The 20,809-nt window shown below is 41.2% G+C and overlaps 2 protein-coding genes across 6 annotated transcripts in view; both read left to right on the forward strand.

The window, feature by feature from the left end:
- Nucleotides 1-15,666: 15,666 nt before the first annotated feature.
- si:ch211-245j22.3 (uncharacterized protein LOC563798 homolog) lies at nucleotides 15,667-19,192 on the forward strand. The gene is made up of 5 exons (XM_046310129.1): nucleotides 15,667-15,808; nucleotides 17,222-17,354; nucleotides 17,777-17,926; nucleotides 18,268-18,373; nucleotides 18,605-19,192. Exons 1-5 carry the CDS (start codon nucleotides 15,738-15,740, stop codon nucleotides 18,730-18,732), a joined length of 588 nt encoding a protein of 195 aa, XP_046166085.1. The 5' UTR covers nucleotides 15,667-15,737; the 3' UTR covers nucleotides 18,733-19,192.
- A 137-nt stretch (nucleotides 19,193-19,329) lies between these two features.
- Nucleotides 19,330-20,809, forward strand: part of LOC124002578 (liprin-beta-1-like) — an 80,513-nt gene continuing 79,033 nt past the window's right edge. For all 5 annotated transcript variants that reach the window (XR_006833076.1, XM_046310083.1, XM_046310092.1 and 2 more), the window contains exon 1: nucleotides 19,330-19,631. The gene's annotated coding sequence lies outside the window, so the exon portion shown is untranslated. The remainder of the gene's footprint in view (nucleotides 19,632-20,809) is intronic.

Raw genomic sequence — 20,809 nt, forward strand, 5'->3', positions numbered from 1 at the left:
TTTCCCTTATTAGTTGTTTCCAATGTGAACAGAGATAAAATAATGTCAAATAATGTCTTCACACTGCTCATGTGCTCCTGACCTCTCCCAATTATTATCTTTTAAGGAGTCTTGATTGAATTAGTCAAATTGTAAGAGGCACCCTTATTTGCTTAAGATCTTTGAATGCTGTCTAGTGGTTGTAACTATTTGTGTACTGTCCTACTTCTCTGGGACCTTGTGCTTCCACTTCCTACTCCCCGTCCTTTCTTGTTGTGACGGCATCATCCCTTGGCCGGTTTTGAAAATCCCATTTGACCCTGTTTGTGCAGCCTAGTTGCCTTGTTTTGCTGTTACATATTACACAGCTTCGATCACTGCAGCAGTAGTTGAAGTAGGCTAATATGAACGTCAGTATGAATCAGCCTTTTTTTCTTGTGTAAATGAATAGGATGTTACATCTATTCTATTGGCCTACATTGTAACAGTTCATCCAGTTTGAAGGCTCAACATTTATTCCCTTAAAGAGGAAATCCTTAATAGTAAAACAGTCCGTTTGCAATATTACAACAACAAAGAACTTACTGCAAACAACAAACACAGATTCTCCCCCCTCTGACATCATTGCACGCGTGATAGAAGAGCACAATATATACTGCAATTGTTTTTACCACGCTGCTCCTCAGCTCAGCAATAAAAACAATAACAATGTGGTGCGGCGGCCAGAGGTGCGGTTTCCCCTTACTGAGGATTCCAACTTTAAACATACCTTCAAATACATATATATTCACTGAATTATAATATAAAATAACTATAACAAAAGCAGGTTTTAAATTTGTGTAAGCCGTCATTGAATCCCTCTCCCTGTTACCATTGAATGGCCTGTTCTTCTGTGTGACGTCTGCATCTAGTGCTCATGTGAGTGAGCATTGGACAGGAGGTCATGTGAATGCAGGAAAATGATTCAGGACGAGAGTGAGTTAGTGAATGAATGTGAATGAGATGGAAGGGTGCGTGCGTGGGGACTGAGCATTGTCCCCTCTCCAAAGCCTGGTAATCCCATTGCAGATCTTCAGTGGAGAGAGCAGGATTAAACATCTGATCTGGTAATGGGGCTATTTGGGTCACTGGGTCGTTGGGTCTGTGGAACAGGCACTGGGTAATACATAGGAGACAGGGACAGGAGCTACGCTTGGCCTATCCTGTGTTCTTGTCTCATTGCCTGGACCTATCATGAGTCATGACTGGACACGCACACACACGCACACAGCCCAGTGAGCAGCTTATGGTCAGGTCATATATTTGAAATAGTTCTGTGTGTGTTTGGATATGTGTGCTGGTGTTGAAAAAAACAAAGCCACTCTGTCTCTGCCCAGCTTGATAACCCCCACCTCAGCCGCGGGCATGACCTCAGGCATGGAGCTGCCCCAGGAAAGGCAAGGGAAGCATGGACATGTAAGTGTGTGTGTGCACTCTACGTGCCCGCGTTTGTCTATGGCGCTTTTCCTGGGGGTTGAGACCTCTTGCTGTTTGGATTTGAAAATCCAACAGTTGTAATGGAAGAGGGCTGCGCTTGGGGGATGTGTGTGGCTGTCCCACCATGCTAAGGATGGCTGTGTAGCACCACAAATCCCTCAAGGGTCAACTACAAAACAGTTGCTTGGCCTGCTGTTAGTATAATTTAATTATGCCAATGTGCTTTCATCAATTGAAAGCCCTTCATCTATTTTATGAGAATTTGTAAGATTTCTTGTCAGCATAAAATAGACGCAGACCAGTCATTAAATAATAGGTCATATAATTTATTCTCGGAGCGCGCTCCCACTCAAAACACATGCATCAGTTTAAATACAGATCATGACGTCATTTCACTGTCTTAACCGAACCCCCCCCCCTCTCGACAGGACAAAGTAAGGTGAAAAATTCATTCTAACTTACTAACACACTCCCAGATAACTTTTGACCCCTCAACATTATCGATCACCACTGAACTTTAATTAACAGAAACCCTAGGAATGCACTCACTGCCTAATCTAAAAACCCCAGAGCTAAGTTTCAGGTTGGGTCAACCATAGGCTAACGACCTTATGTGTTTACACAGTCCACAACCCATTTGTTCCTGCCCAGTTGGAATGGTTTTATTACTCCTTTCTCCTGTCACACAATCTCTTCTTATGAACTCATATTGTCTATTAAACATACAGAGTATAAGTTTACCTAGACACAATTCTATTTAAAATGGGGATATTGTTTATTCATTTATCCATAATAAATCCATAATAAATTCAACACCTGCTAACCCACTTGTGATGAGTTAATGAGATGGACTAGTTCATTATTTAATTGAGTTCATTCTTTACCATTTAAGAAATATGTATGTTTTCTTTATTTAACCTTTATTTTGACAGGGAGTCAATGCTGAGCCCAAGGTCTCTTTTCCAGATGAGCCCGGTTAAGCACAACAATATATACATTAAATTATATATGGTATTATAGACAACAATTAATGAAAAGCAAAGAACAATCACAAACTGACACCCTAACATCTGTCTGAGATGCCCTAGAGGCATCAAATCCTCATATTTTAATGTGCTTTGGCGATCAGTGGAGATCGAAGGGATCTCCAGAGTTTTGCTTTTTGATTATGTGCTCACCAGGCATCAAGGAGGTTGTAATCAGAGACTATACTGTATGTTGGCGAACCTTGGACACATGAAAAGTAGGGTGAACACGAAGAGTACGGGGCAACAGCAGGCGGACAGCAGTGGGACTAAGGACTCTAGAAATGGGGAAAGGACCAATCAAATGGGGAGAATGTTTGCGGGAATCCACCCGGAAGGGCAGGTCCTGAGTGGACAACCATGCCCGATACGATAGCGGGGAGCCGGAGTCCGGTGGTTATCTGCTTGTCCTCCATGGCCTTGGTCTGAGGGCCAGACAGGGAATATAGCCGGCCTTGAGGCGGTGTGGTGCCTGGGAGGAGATCAATAGCACAATCGTAAAGGGCGATGTGGAGGGAGGAAGGTAGCACAAGCCTTGCTGAAAACCTCCAGGAGGTCATAATACTCTGCAGGAAGAGAGATCCGAGGCCGTACTTAACCCTGGAGGCAGATGTTCCGGGAAAGGCTGCACCGCCTTTAGACAATGTGAATGGCAGAACGGATTCCAATCCAGGATTGAACCCATGGTCTAGTCAATGTTGGGGTTGTGCTTCTGGAGCCAAAAAAATCCCAAAACAGGGATGTGACGGGACTCAATGAGGAGAAGCTGTATTGGCTCACTGTAATTACCAGATATCCACAGATTAATCGGAACTGTGCTGTGCGTGAATCCCAATGAGGCTGCCGTCCAGTGCTCTGGCATCCATGGAAATGGAGAGAATTAGAGTGGGGATACCTAGTTCCGATACCAGGATAGCGTCCATGAAACTCTCATCAGCCCCAGAGTCAATGGGCACCTGAAGAGACTTTGACTGGTCTCCCCACAGCAGGATAACAACAGGAGTACGGATAACAGGAATTAGAGGATTCCCAGTCTGGCTCACCAGTGTACATGTACCTACTAATGATTTAGGTCTCTTCACTGGGCAGCTAGCTACGAAATGCCCTGCAGCACCACAATACAGACAACTGTTGGAGCTTAGCCTATGTTTATGTTCCCTCCGCGATAATCTAGTTCTGCCCAGTTGCATTGGTTCCGGTGTATCTGATTCACGCGTTGCCGATGATTCTCGAGGGAACTTGGGTGGCTTCGAGTCTTCTCGGAAATACAGCTTAGATTCCGTCAGAGATGAACGAACAGCAGCAGTTGAACGAGTGTGCCCAAGACCAGACCACCTCTCACGCCTGCGTTCCAACAATCCTAAGAGTAAGGGCAATAAGGGAATCGATGTCCTTCACGATCTTCCTCTGAAAGTCCGTGAAGGAAGGTATCAAAAAAGGGACTCCGGATACCAGGCACTCTCGGCAGCCAATGTGAGAAAATCTACTGTGTAGTCTGCCACACTACGGGAGTCTTGATGTAATTCAAGTAGTTTTTGGGCCGCCTCTCTCCCGGATACCGGAGAATCGAACACCTTCCTCACCTCTGCCACAAAATCCTCCAGATGATTGTCAAATGGTGGATTGTTGCTCCCAAACTGCCGTAGCAGTTTTTGTGGTGAGATTTTGTGGGGAGATTTTGTGGTGCACCATTCTTGATAAATAGAGGACTCTTGATGGAAATAACTCATTTTGGTTTTGACATTGCCATTGATGACTTCCACAATGTCACGTTCTGACCTTTATTTCCTTTGTTTTGTCTTTATTTAGTATGGTCAGGGCGTGAGTTGGGGTGGGCAGTCTGTGTTTTTCTATGTTGGGGTTTTGAGTTCAGCCTAGTATGGTTCTCAATCAGAGGCAGGTGTCGTTAGTTGTCTGTGATTGAGATTCATACTTAGGTAGCCTGGGTTTCACTTTTGGTTTGTGGGTGTTTGTTTTCCGTGTGTGTGTTTGTTGCCACACGGTACTGTTTCGGTTTCGTTCATGATCACATTTATTGTTTTGTATTTTCATAGTGTTCAGTTTATATCTTAATAAAACGTTATGGACACTTACCACGCTGCACGTTGATCCTCCGATCCTTCTCGCTTCTCCTCCTCAGAAGAGGAGGAGGAATGCCGTTACACACAGTTTAAAAGTAGTCAACTGGGTGGGGATTCCTAAAGGTTGGGAGTGATCAGCCAATGATCAGACAGCATTGTCTTCTTCATATTATGTGGCCTATGGTTTGTAAACCAAAAACAAAGGTAATATCCAGGAGCCAAGACCAAGATATATACCAGGACATTGGTCCCAAGATCCAGACCCAGTGAGTTGAGACCATGACAAGTTAAAAACTGAAATGTGGTCTTGAGTGGTTTCAATACCAAGACCATTAGATCAAGAGACGGTGGGCACTTTCTTCAATTGTAAGAAAGTAAAGTATACTGAACAAAAATATAAATGCAACATGTGAAGTGATGGTCTCATGTTTCTCTCAAATGTTGTAAACAAATGTGTGTACATCTCTGTCAGTGAACATTTCTCCTTTGCCAAGATAGTCCATCCACCTGACACGTGTGGTACATCAAGAAACTGATTAAACGGCATGATCATTACACAGGTGCACCTTGTGCTGGGGACAATAAAACCACTCAGGGATTTCACCATGAGGCCAATGGTGACTAAAACGGTTACAGTGTTTAATGGCTATGATGGAGAAAACTGAGGATGGATCAACAACATTGTAGTTACTCCACGATACTAACCTAGATGACAGATTTAAAAGATGGTAGCGTTTACAGAACAAAAGTATTCCAAAACATGCATCCTGTTTGCAACAAGAAACTAAAGTAATACTGCAAACAATTAAGCAAAGTAATTCACTTTTTGTCCTGAATACAAAGTGTTGTGTTTTGGTCAAATCCAATGCAACACATTACTAAGTAACGCTCGACATAAGTTCAAGCATAGTGGTGGCTGCATCATGTTATGGGTATGCTTGTAATCGTTAAGGACTGGGGAGTTTTTCAAGACAAAAAATAAACAGAGTGGAGATAAGCACAGGCAAAATCCTAGAGGAAAACCTGGTTGAGTTTGCTTCCCACCAGACACTGGGAGATTAATTCGCCTTTCAGCAGGACAATAACCTAAAATACAAGGACAAATCTACACTCGAGTTGCTTACCAATAAGAGAGTAAATGTTCCTGAGTGGCCTAGTTACCGTTTTGACTGAAATCTACTTAAACATCCATTGCAAGTCCTGAAAATGGTTTGTTTACCTATTATCGCCAGCCAATTTGAAAGAGCTTGAAGAATTTTGAAAATAATAATTGGTAAGTGTTGCACAATCTAGGTGTGGAAAGCTCTTAAAGACTCGCAGCTATAATCACTGCCAAAGGTTCTTCTACAAAGTATTGAGTCAGAGGTGTGAATACTAATGTAAACGGCGTCAATTGGTTGGTTTAAAAAAAAAATGTGTTTTTGATTTAGCTAACATGGCTGGCTATTTTTAATTTGGACAGATGTACATCCCAGTAAACTATATGTTAGTCCTAAAACCATACTTGACATATTTCTTTATATTAGATGTTTGATAGGGACATGTCTTAAAAATAAATGATTTAGATTTAGCAACTCATTCACTCATTTAAAAAAAATGCAGCTAGATTACTCACCATGTGGCCGTAAGGTATAGGGCTGCAATCCCTTCACCTGGTGTTATTTGTAGGGTTGTGGCATAGCCTTTTCCCCTGACAGCCGCTGTCATCCCGTATACGGGTTGAAAATGGCAGATTTGTTTTATTGTTAAGCACCAAAATTGGAACAGCATCAGATACAAAATACAACACATCAGAGTTCAGGTTCTCCGATTCACAGCACTGTATGGGTTTCGACTGAGAGCCGATAAAAACTTGAGCACAGGGCGCGACGAGAAGACGCCCCCATCCCTCCCGCTAATTGGGCTACTTTTGCACCTTTATGGTCTGAGTGAGGGAAATGCTGTGAATCGAGAGGAGACGTCGAGGAGACGTCGAGGTTACCAATAAATATACATGTGCACTTCACATTTCCACATCCATTCTACAGTCTTTTAAATTGTGTTCTTCAGTAGTGACATCAAAAGTGGGGACAGAATTTTTCAGAGAAAGATGTTTGAAAATTAACAAAACTATATATATTATATGAATTCCTTTTTTTCAAACATCAAGTTTAGGAGTCAGGGTTCTCAATATAGATAAGCATAAAAACACTGTACTATACTATACTGACTGTACTATATTAACATAACAATATGTTTATTGCTTTAGATTGAATTAGAACATATTATGATGTAAATAAATGTCCTAAATTTGGAGACATTAGTTTTTTTTTTTTATATTTTTTGGGGTGGGACAGCAATTTATACCACTTCTGCAGAATCACCCATATAAGGCAGAGGTGCTCAACATTTGGAGCACATGCCAAATGTGGCCATAGAGCTGCCCCTTTTTGGGCCAGGGGTGTCTTTATTAAAAATAGAATCAAATGTATTCTCTGGATTGGAGCAACTGCTAAACGATGAATGTAAATGTGTAAATGAAGATATAAATATAATAGATAAACAAATGGAGGTTGTAGTGGAAATATCCTCTATTTACCAAATAATGAGAGCAAACCACACACAAGTCAGAGTTAGTGATCATCTTTAATTATATGAGCTCTATCACAACCCTGTGACTCTCAGATCAATTCAGTGTCTATCAATGAATTCTCTGAGAGTCCCCTCCACATTTCAACTGAGATCCTTCATAGCAAAGCCACACACAGGATAAGACAGCATCGGCATAATTCATCATTCAGCTTTGTCTCCTAAACTATGTTCTCTTCTCAAACTCAGAACCATAAACAAATCCTCCATATCAACAGCCATATATCAAATCCATTATATCTTGACAAGACACAGAGACACACTGACTGGCACACAGACATTGTGGAGCCAAGAGATACACGCTTGACCTCTCCCCTCTCTCCGGCCCAAGCAACTTAGTCTCGACATAGAACAGATACTGCAACCCCGCCACAGTATTATACAAAAATAACATTCTGAAGAGAAGTAACTTACAAACATATGATGCATATAAAACATCTTACAAAAACTAATTCTGATTGTTCCCCAACAAGGTTTAAATGTCTACCTGCCGCGCTGTGCGCCTCTCCTGTGCATCACCCCGTGTCTATATCTCCCCCATGTGTCTCTGCAAGACCCATGGCAGTGGGTGTCTCTTGAGAGTCTGGGTCACTTTGACTCATAACACACATCACTCAGTCTTGAGTTGCCTATAATTGTAGAATAGCAGGACTTACCATCAAGAACAGAACCTCTTCATAAACACCTTGGCCCCACTGAATAAGTTTTGAATTCACAATGTGATTACTAACGATACGTTCTCCATCTCAACTCCTTGTATGTGGAGGCGTCACCGGCTGGAGCACCCAAATGTAATGTATGTATTTTAAAAAAAATGGTCTAATAAATTCAATCATTCAATCCTTAAAGAGCCACCACTCTCCGAGGATACTTACCTCAGCAGCTGCTCGGGACGTCGTGCTACGAATACTTCCATCAAGACGAGTTGCCACGTTTATCAGAACGACAAATAAAAGGTAGGATCTCCTTAAGTTCTGTCAGTGGTTGGTTCACACATTTTTATGCTATGACTCACCTCAAGCCTTTGCTGTAGCCAACCCGATAGACAACCCAGGAACAATGAGCCAGAGGCTAGCCACAACCCACTAGTAGGCCCCAAACCACTACATGGGAGAAACAGTCCTAGTTGGATTGAGACATGTTTTCTGTCTGTATGGTGCCTGACTGCATTACCCATCTTCACTGTTCAATGTTTTTTCCTAGTTTCAGAATCCCGCTATTATTTTTCCCATGGTTTTCCTCAGGTATTCACCTGAAATGGTCATCCTTTATTTTAAATAAGAACGTTCCCAACTGAACACCACAAGCAGCTTTTATGATATTATCACCTTTGTTCTAACCATTAACTTTTTTATGTACTATTGTGGATTATGAAATATATTTTCTTTATTCCCTCTCTCTTTCCCATCTTTCTTTGCAGTGTTGTGCAGTAAAGAGAAAATAGAGACAAACTGCTACAAATTCAAAACAAAACCCATCTTGTCACTCTACAAAGTAATTTCTTTATAAATCCCTGGACCAAATCCCTGGACCAAAGAAGTAGAATACATAGTGTCGACCTATACAGTCATATTTTAAGTACAAGCCTCCATCTTTTGCTCCTCTTAAGGAACGTCACTGATCTTACTGTACTAGAATCTGACTGTTGCTGTAGTCTTAGTGACAGTATGTGTGTAATTCAACCTTTTCTTCAAACTTTACCCCCAAACTGTTCTCGTGTGTCCAGATTCTCTCACATCTCTTGCAGTGACCACTGTCGAACAGGCAGATCTATTGACAAATCAGACCAGCCAAGTCATTCTAGCCAAATAAACCTTACCTGTTGCTAATGAATGTTTCTCCTTCTTGATGATGTCAAGAAGTGGCTGATTAACAAGAGGGGAGGTAGAGAGACGAATGTAGCCTGTATGGATATTGATGCCATTGGATGCCCATCAACTTGTGGAGTGGATGTGTATAAAGAATATCAGCCTGTGAAGGAACTGGGTCACAGGGGGTGCATGGGGTGCATCGTTACATAACGTTCCGATTTAAATATTTTATTTAGAACCGGCATGCTTCTCTGTAATGTAGGTAATCGTTTCAACTCATGTCAGTGTCATTAGGGTACCATGCAATCTCCTGGTGTCATTCCTGGTGAAGCTTTTCACTCATTGCAATGAGCTGTCAAAAGCCCCCTCAAAAATACTCATGAGAAGTTGCAGGTGTGAAAGGCACACACGTTTGGACCCTTGAGTGCCTGGAGATACCAACATATGTTGTTCTTCAATTTATATCATTATGAATTTTGATCAAATCAATTTGAATTTGTCACATGCGCCAAATATAACAGGTGTAGACCTTACAGTGAAATGCTTCTAACAAGCCCTAAACCAACAATATTTTAAGAAGTTAAGAAAAAACAAGTGTTAATACCTTAACCTAATAATAATTAATAATAATAATTTACATTTTTAATAATTTTGCACGCCCAATTTTTCAGTTTTTAATTTGTTAAAAAAGTTGGAAATATCCAATAAATGTCGTTCCACTTCATGATTGTGTCCCACTTGTTGTTGATTCTTAACAAAAAAATACAGTTTTATATCTTTATGTTTGAAGCCTGAAATGTGGCAAAAAGTCGCAAAGTTCAAGGAGGCCGAATACTTTCGCAAGGCACTGTATTTGGGGAAATTGATCCGCAGGCCTACAAAAGGGGTATGCCAGTTTTACATCCCTGAAATAGTTTCCGTTTGGCATTGTAGCCACTGTAACAATTCAAAGCAGTAACAAACCTCAGAAATGCCTGAGGTGTGTGTGATTGTGAGTTTGGAACCCATGACCGTTTGACCCCTGAAAAGTTGAATTCGACGGCTAGGGGTTTACCCTTACACGTAATTATGACTATATAGTCGGCGTGTGTGTTCTCTACGAGAGGGTTGTATACATATACTGTAAGTGGCACGTGTTCGGGCGTTGGTGCCAGGTTCCTTCTTTTCAGAGCTCTTTGGTGGACATTTTGATGTTCTTGCAGGAAAATCTTGAGCATGGCCTTTCTGTTTCCACATTGAAGGTTTATATGGCAGCTATCTCAGTGTGACATGTAAAGACTGACGGTTCGATCCCAGCATCTCATCCTGTGATGGTACGCTTCCTGAAAGGTGTGTATCGGCTCAGACCAGTGTCTAAGCCTATGGCACTGACCTGGGACCTTATTTGGTCGTTGACGCTCTGTGTGAGCCTCTGTTTGAACCATTGGAGTCTGTGGAACTGAAACTCCATTCCTACAAGACTGCCCTGCTCATGGCCTTGGAGTCGGCCAAGCCTGTTGGGGATCTCCATGCACTGTCAGTACACCTTCCTGTTTGGAATTCTCGCCTGGTGACGCCAAATTGATGTTATGTCCTAATGCAGCTTTTGCTCCCAAGGTTATGCCTATTTCTTACAGGTCCCTGGCTTTCGAGCTGTTCCCTTTCTCACCTCCTCCACTTGCTTCCAGTGAACAACAGAGATTGCATGTCCTGTGTCCGGTGCGTGCTTTATATGGGTAGGACCAAGGACAATCCGTTTTTAGACCAGCCTTTTGTCTGTTTTTCTAATCCAGCGGGCGCAAAACCGGACAGGAAGATCGATCAATCAATCAAATATATTTGTAAATCCCTTTTTACATCAGCCAATGTCACAAAGTACTATACAGAAACCCAACCTAAAATCCCAAACAGCAAGCAATGCAGGTGTAGATCATGTCAGTGACTCAATCCACTCAATCCACCAGTGACGCACCCCTCCTAGGGATGACATGGAAGAGCACTTGTAAGCCAGTGACTCAGCCACCATAATAGGGTAAGAGGCTTGCCATTCACTTTCGCACCCCTGGGCCAGACTACCCTTAATCATAGGACCTACTGAAGAGATGAGTCTTCAGTAAAGACTGAAAGGTCAAGACCGAGCCTGCATCTCTCACACAGATAGGCAAAGTCCTGCCCATATACATATGTTGCTTAGAAATTCTAGGGACAATAAGGAGGCTTGCGTCTTGAGACTGTAGCGTACGTGTAGGTATGTACGGCAGGACCAAATCGGAGAGACATGTAGGAGCAAGTCCATGTATTGCTTTCTAGGTTAGCAGTAAAACATTGAAATCAGCCCCAGTCTTAACAGGAAGCCATCCAGAGGCTAGCACTGGAGCAATATGATATTTTTTTTTTTGGTTCTAGTCAAACTTCTAGCAGACATGTTTAACACTAACTGAAGTTTATTTAGTACTTTATCCAGGTAGCCGGAAAGTAGGGCATTGCAGTAGTCTAATCTAGAAGTGACAAAAGCATGGATGAACTTTTCTGCATCATTTTTTGACCAGAAGTTTCAGATTTTTGCAATCAGAAGAGATCAGGGTCCAGAGTCATGAGGGGGTCCTTCACAGTTTTATTTGACACGAATGTACAACCATCAAGATTACTTGTCAAATCCAACAGCAGATTTCTTTGTTTCTTGGGATCTAGAACTAGCATCTCCGAGTTTAAAAGGAAATCATTTGTCGCCTGTCACGTTCTGACCTTTATTTCCTTTGTTTTGTATTCATTATTTAGTATGGTCAGGGCGTGAGTTGGGGTGGGCAGTCTATGTTTGATTTTCTATGATTTGGGGATTTGTATGTTTCGGCCTAGTATGGTTCTCAATCAGAGGCAGGTGTCATTAGTTGTCCCTGATTGAGAATCATACTTAGGTAGCCTGGGTTGCACTGTTTGTTTGTGGGTGATTGTCTATGTTAGTTGCTTGAGTCAGCACAGTCCTTATGATAGCTTCATGGTCTTTATTTGTTTATTGTTTTTGTATTCAGTGTTCAGTTCTTTCTTTAATTAAACATTCATCATGAACACATACCACGCTGCGTTTTGGTCCTCTGATCCTTCTCGCCTCTCCTCTTCAGATGAAGAGGAGAAAGATCGTGACATCGCCATCCACTTCCTGAGACGTATACTACGTAAACTCACAAACCGTAAATCCCACCTCACTTCTCAACACATTGAATAGAAGGGCATTTTCCCTATCAACTGTTCATTGAATCATGGGATCAAGCGGGGATGTCACACGATTGGTTGCCACTTGCATGTCAAATCCGGCCAATCACGAGCATGATCAAAGATTATGGCACGGACAGTAGAGCCATGGTAGAGCCTTATTCAACACAGCTCTTTCTCAACAAGCAAACAAGCCGTGAGGTGTGAAAACATGTGACATAAATACAGGCTGGTCCTAAGAAAGACAAACATCTGATTATATCTGTTTTAGAATTACAGATGAGTTTTTTACTAAATTAATTGTACTATTTTTGTGAATGCCCACCTTATTGTTGTTGTGTGGTGGCATTAAGTGGAAGTGAAATACTGTTCTGTGCTTTGGTTCGAGTCAACCTCCATTGCTCCTTTCCCAGTTTAAAATATCAAGTCTTATCCAGGGTAGATTTTTAGGTTTTAGTCATTTTTTCTTTCCTTTTCTGTCCTGCTCAGCTATCACATTGCATGCAGCTTTCATATCCTTTTAGTAGTTTGTTTTTCAACTTTTGTGGGGTTAATGACTCAGGTGTTTTTTGCTTTTAAGACAGACAGGTGTGTGTAAGCTTGTGAATGAGAAGCCTAACCATTAAACAAAGTGTCATCGGTAACCTGTTAGTCTAGCCACACTTAAACTTCTTTGGGATCAGTATCCCTTCCACGGGATGGGTGAGATAACATAGGCTAATGCGAATAGCGTGAGGTTGTAAGTAACAAGAACATTTCACAGTACATAGACATATCTGATATTGTCAGAAAGCTTAAATTATTGTTAATCTAACTACACTGTCCAATTTACAGTAGCTGTTACAGTGAAATAATACCACTCTATTGTTTGAGGACAGTGCAAAATTTTTAACATTAAATGTTATTAATAAACATATTGGGCACAATTTGGCAGTCTTGATACAACATTTTAAACAGAAATGCAATGGTTCATTGGATCAGTCTAAAACGTTGCACATACACTGCTGCCACGTAGTGGACAAAATCTAAATTGCACTTGGGCTAGAATAATACATTATGGACTTTCTCTTGCATTTCAAATATGATGGTACAAAAAAAATACAAAATAATGTTTTTATTTTCTTTTACCAGATCTATTCTGTTATATTCACCTACATTCCTTTCACATTTCCACAAATTTCAAAGTGTTTCCTTTCAAATGTTACCAAGAATATGCATATACTTGCTTCAGGTCCTGAGCTACAGGCAGTTAGATTTGGGTATGTCATTTTAGACGAAAATTGAAAAAAAATGGGGTGCATCCTTAAGAGCTATTAAGCAAGGCCATTTAGAGTAGCTGTGGGCTCTGAGAAGCGCTATTTGTTAGGAAGGGAGGCTAGTTTGTGACACATTCACAGTGACACATTCATCTACAGCTTCAAAATGTAAAGCAAAATGTAAAGCACTAAATAAACTTAAGTTCGTGCTAAATACTGCTGCTAGAATCCTGGATAGAACCAAAAAAATTTGATCATATTACTCCAGTGCTAGCCTCCCTACACTGGCTTCCTGTCAAGGCAAGGGCTGATTTCAAGGTTTTACTGCTAACCCACAAAGCATTGCATGGGCTTGCTCCTACCCATCTCTCGGATTTGGTCCTGCTGTACATACCTACACATACGCTACGGTCACAAGACGCAGGCCTCCTAATTTTCCCTAGAATTTCTAAGCAAACAGCTGGAGGCAGGGCTTTCTCCTATAGAGCTCCATTTTTATGGAATGGTCTGCCTACCCATGTGAAAGACGCAGACTCGGTCTCAACCTTTAAGTCTTTACTGAAGACTCATCTCTTCAGTGGGTCATATGATTGAGTGTAGTCTGGCCCAGGAGTGTGAAGGTGAACGGAAAGGCTCTGGAGCAACGAACCTCCGTTGCTGTCTCTGCCTGTCCGGGTCCCCCCTTTCTACTGGGATTCTCTGCCTCTAAACCTATTACAGGGGCTGAGTCACTGGCTTACTGGTGCTCTTTCATGCCGTCCCTAGGAGGGGTGCATCACTTGAGTGGGTTGAGTCACTGATTTGATCTTCCTGTCTGGGTTGGCGCCCCCCCTTGGGTTGTGTCGTGGCGGAGATCTTTGTGGGCTATACTCGGCCTTGTCTCAGGATGGTAAGTTGGTGGTTGAAGATATCCCTCTAGTGGTGTGGGGGCTGTGCTTTGGCAAAGTGGGTGGGGTTATATCCTTCCTGTTTGGCCCTGTCCGGGGGTATCATCGGATGGGGCCACTGTGTCTCCTGACCCCTCCTGTCTCAGCCTCCAGTATTTATGCTGCAATAGTTTGTGTCGGGGGCTAGGGTCAGTTTGTTATATTTGGAGTACTTCTCCGGTCTTATCCAGTGTCCTGTGTGAATTTAAGTATGCTCTCTCTCATTCTCTCTTTCTTTCTCTCACTTGGAGGACCTGCGCCCTAGGACCATGCCTCAGGACTACCTGGCATGATGACTCCTTGATGTCCCCAGTCCACCTGGCCGTGCTGCTACTCCAGTTTCAACTGTTCTGCCTGCGGCTATGGAATCCTGACCTGTTCACCGGACGTGCTACCTGTCCCAGACCTATTATTTGACCATGCTGGTCATTTATGAACATTTGAACATCTTGGCGATGTTCTGTTATAATCTGCACCCGGCACAGCCAGAAGAGGACTGGCCACCCCTCATAGCTTGGTTCCTCTCTAGGTTTCGGCCTTTCTAGGGAGTTTTTCCTAGCCAACATGCTTCAACACCTGCATTGCTTGCTGTTTGGGGTTTTAGGCTGGGTTTCTGTACATCACTTTGAGATATCAGCTGATGTACAAAGGGCTATATAAACACATTTGATTTGATTTGATTCACAATCACCTTTTTTTATATATCTGTTTTGTTTGTTTTATTGGTGGGCTTATTATGAGGCACTTAAATGTTCAAGGCATTATTGATGCTTCAACAGTTCTGGTTTGTGGCAGAGAATGCATCTCTCCAAGCTGTCTTGTAAAAAATGTTTTTAATGAACATTATTTTCCTTTTACTACAGTTGTCCTTTGGTACACATGCACATGTGCACACTACATATGAAATCAATGCTGTTGTTGTTGTTTCCTGTCTGTACAAATGTACTCTTTCAATCCATAGACTTACTTCGTCAACATCCCCGTAAGGCTAAAAACTAGGTCACTCATGACTACAGCTGCTTTTTGGGTAATTACTTTTATCTCAACCTCACTCCTTCCCACTCCTCCTTTTTGCCTCCGTACTAGAGGGATTACATTTCCCTAATTTCTCAAATGTGATGATATGGCACTGGTAAGTGTGATTAAGTGTGCCCAGGGTAAGCTGGGATATTCCCGTATTCATAAAGCACCTCGGAGTAGGAGTGCTGATCTAGGACTAGTTTTGCCTTCCAAATCATGACAAATAAAATGACATAGATGGGAGGGACCTGATCCTAGGTCAGCACTACTACTGTAAGATGCTTTGTGAATACAGGCCCAGGTGTATATATAAAGTCAGCACTGTGGAGGATCCATTCTGTTGAGGATGGGACGGGCTGCCTCTCTACCCTGCAGGAGAGGAACCACCTATGTCACAGAGCTCTATGAGTGGTTAAGGTAAGACTTGTAATCTAATTTTATCTACATTCAAAATATCAATTTGTGTTTTAAAGATCTTAATTGATTGTTCTTTTAAGGACTTCTGAAGTTAAATATTGATTTTGTCTGGTTCATGAATGATGGGAATCAACTATAGATGGGTTGGTTGTTTAGCAAAAAACTGATGCGTGCTCAACTATGAGGCAACACAGACGGGGTTGGATTTGATTGTTGACAACATGTAAACTATATTTTGTCTTCAATGTTTATTGAAAACATAAATAAATGTGCACAGTGAGCACTTGTTGTCTCTCAAATACATTGTACAGTTGTTTTTTAGCTAGCCAGCAAATGTTTTGCCATATTAGCATAGACTTGAAATCAGTCAAAACAGCTAAAAACAAGACATGGTATCAACAAGATAAAACTAGCTAACACGAGCTACCTACGATTCTCCACATGGCAGCTTCTTGTCATTGTTGCTAGCTATCGGGCCATCCAGAATCACAACATCACACAGACTTCTGCCCCATTGAAGTGTTCACATCGTTTATAGATAACCACTTAGAAAAGTGACCATAAAAACCAAAGCCCAGTCAACTAAAGGCAAGAAAAGCAATCTACTGTTTTACACATTGAACCTCATGTAGATTTAAAAATCCATTGAACAGTTTAATGACAAAAGTATTTAAAATTATAAGTCTATTTCAGAAAAGGACAGTGAAAAGTCAAATTGTACACTTCTGTTAAAAGTCTCAAATAGCTACAATTGTTTTTTCAAATAGCTACAATTGCAATTTTCCATCAATCTTTTGCTGGACGGCTTAAATATAAGTGTCCTGAAATGGCTTCCCACTGGGCACACACTGGTTGAATCAACGTTGTTTCCACATCATTCCAATAACATGAGTTTGAACCAACCTGGAATAGACGCTGAATTGACGTCTGTGCCCAGTGGGTTATCAGTGATAGTTTAGCCTAATTACCCTAACACTCACCTGCCAGGATGTAAAGAAGCTTTCAGCCACTCCAGGTTATTAAAGAGCCACTGTTGAAGCTGTTTTTTTGACTTAGCTGTCTAAGGCACTGCATCTCAGTGAAAGAGGCGTCACTAAAGTACCTGGTTTGAATCCAGGCTGCATCCCATCAGGCAGTGATTGGGAGTCCCATTGGACAGCGCACAATTGTCCCAGCATCGTCCGGGTTTGGCCGGTGTAGGCCGTCATTATAAATAATAATTTGTGAACTGACTTGCCAAGTTAAATAAATAAATAATAATACATGTAAATCCATTATTCACGATACAGCTGAGTCTATATAATTGTACACTGTTGATTGATGAGATCTACTTTTATAATTAAGAGGAGTAAATCTTTTCATTTTAATTTTTTTTGTCTGTGTTCTTTCTTTGGTTGTGTTTATTTGTGATAGAACATTTATGTATGAGTGCCCTAGTGGACTGATCACTCTGCATGAGTTCCGGAGACACTTCTGTAAGGGTACTGTGGGCAATGAGTCAGCTGAGTATGCGGAGCAGATATTCCGTACCTTGGATAATAATGGGGTAGGCACCAAAAACAAACTTTTCCCATCTTTACATCTTTTTACATTTCTTATCTTTAATTCTTTCCCGTCTGAAAATCTGAAAAGTGTTAGCCATCCTTAATACCAGACTGCATATCAGCTCTGTATAGGTGCACTGCTATTGACATATTTCTTTACAAAATAATTTACATTGTGTACCTGTGTAGTATCACACTAACTATTCTATAACAACATTGTATTAATATGTTGCTAGTAAGTTAGAAATGTACTGCAAATCATTTCCTGGTAATTACATAGTAGTGGAATTAAACATTATTTGGTTATTGCACAAGTGGAATAGGGAACAGGCGTTACCACACAGGTATAAGGGAAACGTAATGTAAAGATTTACTGGAATGCTTATCACTGTGTGTGAAACTGAGGTTCTGTGGTTCTCCACAGGATGGGGTTGTTGACTTCCGGGAGTATGTGAAAGCCATCAGTATGCTGATTGAAGGTACCCCAGTGGAGAAACTACGCTGGTCCTTTAAACTCTACGATAAAGACAAAGATGGAGCCATATCACGCAGGGAGATGCTGGAGATCATGCAGGTAGGTCCTAACCATAGATGTATAACATAATACATTATATTTCATTTTGTGGTTCCAACTGAAAGGTGCAATGCTAGGACACAGTGAGAGGATGCAAATTGAACAATGTTACTGTTCTTTACCTTTATTCAAAAAATATTTGCTCAAATTCAGATTACCTCTCAGGATAATTCATGACTGGAATTTGTGTGGCTGCTGTGGGAGCCTACTGGCACTGCATTGCACTGGCAGTGGCACTTGCCCTTGCTGCATTCATCGCAGACATAACTGTGCTTGTTGTTATTCACTAGATGGCGCTAGATGTCCAATTTCACAACAATGTGTATGGTCTCTGTTTACAGGCTGGGTACAAGATGAGCGTGGCAGCCTCACTCACCAAGCCTAACCCGCTTACAGCTGAGGAGTGCACCAACAGGATATTTGCAAGATTGGATAAAGACAACAATGGTGAGGACTGCACAGAAACCATTCCAAAACACACATAATCCTAATTTACGGTTATACAACTTTTAGCATCATCAGCTGGTTACCTATGGCTGCCATTATTCTGCTTCTACTGTAATCATCCAGCCCTGCCTTGAACTCTATGTTCTGGGACTTGTGATTGTATCTTAGTCTTGTGAGTGTGCAGCCAATACAAGGCTGTAAACATATTTTTTATTCTTCTATTCTATTCAGCCATCATAAGCCTGGAGGAGTTCATCGAGGGGGCCCTGGATGATGAGTGGATAAGGGAAATGCTGGAGTGTGACCCCAACACTGTGAAGGTTGAGAGGCCCCCCAAGGGCCACATCTTACTTCATTAAGGACAGACAGAGAGGTGCTGTGGATCCAGAGTTGTGTTTCATTCTACCTTGGATGTCAGCTGATGAACTGAACTGGGCTGAGACAATATATGTAATCTAGCTATATTTGTAATGCTTCAACTGTTTCCAAAAGCCAAAACTAGATCAAAGTGTTTACATGGTGTTACAGGTCTTGAGTGCGTTTCTATAGCCTACTACCATTTCTGAACAAAATGCCATTCTATTAATTAGGTCTAAGATGTGATTTTTTTCTTACTTTGTGTAAGCTATACATATTTATTTGATTTTTTTGCCGTTTTATTCTGTCCTCACACTATTTTAAAAGGCTCATTAGTGTTTTCTAGCTGACATTTATTTCACATTATGTAGTTTTACTCTGTCCTCTTGTATAACAACACTTATTTTAGCAGTGTCTGTGTCTGAGACATAATACAAGCCAAATAAAATGTGTGGGAAATTGCATCTTAGTTATCCCTTATATTTATGAGCAGAAAGAAGGACGATAAAACACTGACATTTGTAAAGTAACGATGAAATGCATTTACAGAAAATTTCACTTAGGCTAATTCTGTGCCCCCTTTTTACCACATGGGAACATCTTGCTTTTTCAAAGTTGATTGGCAGGCACCTCCCAAACACGGAAAAGATCCCAGAGAATGACTCTTCCCAAACCAATCCAATCGGGAGCGGGGCGGGATGTACATTCAATGACGTTTCCACTTTCCAACTTTCCACTCAACTCCCATTTTTGACATGGCGTAGGGAAGAGGCAACGCAGCGGGCAGGCATTGTAGCGGGAAAACCGTGATCAGTTGATAAAGTAGAGGAAGTTCTATGTTTTTATTTCAGTAGGTTGATATACATTTGCAAGTTGTAACTAAGAGTCAATCAGAGTTTAGGTAAGTACGACATTTACGCAGTTTTGTATCCATCTAACTCTGTCTTATTGCGTAGCGTCTGCTGTGATTCAACGCAGAAGTTGGCAACAACGTTGACAGACGTTGTAATGTTACTGTTATCCGTCTCGTTCTAATCTTTGCCATTTTAATAATGACATTGTTTCAATATTATCTTTGCACGTTGATTTATTTGCCAGGGAACTTGTCTTAATCATTTTCGAGTAATTGCTTCTACAGTTATTTGCCTTCAGACAGCATTTATTTTGATCCAGTGAATGCATTTAGCCTACGTCAAAGGAGTTTGTTCCAGTGAAAAGGTTTAATAATTAAAACCTAAGATATAATGTAGTCAGCAACGTGGCTTGTCCCTACATTGCTTTTGTTAGCTTTGAAGTATAACATTTCACTACAGACAGCTTTGAGATGCTTTCAAACACTTGCTGCCATTCATCAATAGCATGTTAACGATTTCGCAACACAGACAGCAGTGTTTTTACAGATTGCCACGAATGTTCTCACCCAGATTCAGCTTGATAAATAGTTTTCTCTAACCTTACAGGGTAGAGTTTATAGACCTAGACAACATCTCAACTGTAACTAATGCTTTTCGTGGTTTGTTTTGGTTGATTGCTCATTGCTCCAATCCAGACAGTAAAGTCAACTGTGATATTGACATGTTCTACTCTGTTATATATATATATATTTTTTAAATGTGTTAGTTAATATTTCTGCATTGTCATTTCGGGTAGAGAATGCATCTCAAAAGGAGTCTACTGCAGCTAATAGCCAACTAGTCAAAGACCACCCATTTTGTTGTTGTCACTCATGGATGTTGGGCAAATTGAGGTAATGATTAGTTTGCCCCATGTTCAGAGCACTGGTCTCCTCCTGTCTTTTTCCACAGATGTCCAACCCTGGTTCAAAAGTCAGGGAACCCCTTCATGTCAGAGGTTGTTCTCCTCTACACTGCACAATAGCAAATAGAAGTTGATGGTAAAATCAATCAGTTCAATGGCATCCTTGGTCTGTTCTCTTCTTATCAGGCATAGGTTACTTGGCTTTTGAGTATGACCTGTTCTAGAGCGGGCCAAATTGGAATGCTATTTTTTTTATTCCAAACTTGAACAACTGCTGAGTAATGTTAAAATAATGTCATTCATGCTACCTAAAAGAGTAGC

Source organism: Oncorhynchus gorbuscha, linkage group LG02 (assembly GCF_021184085.1).
Source record: "Oncorhynchus gorbuscha isolate QuinsamMale2020 ecotype Even-year linkage group LG02, OgorEven_v1.0, whole genome shotgun sequence".
NCBI classification, from domain to species: domain Eukaryota; kingdom Metazoa; phylum Chordata; class Actinopteri; order Salmoniformes; family Salmonidae; genus Oncorhynchus; species Oncorhynchus gorbuscha.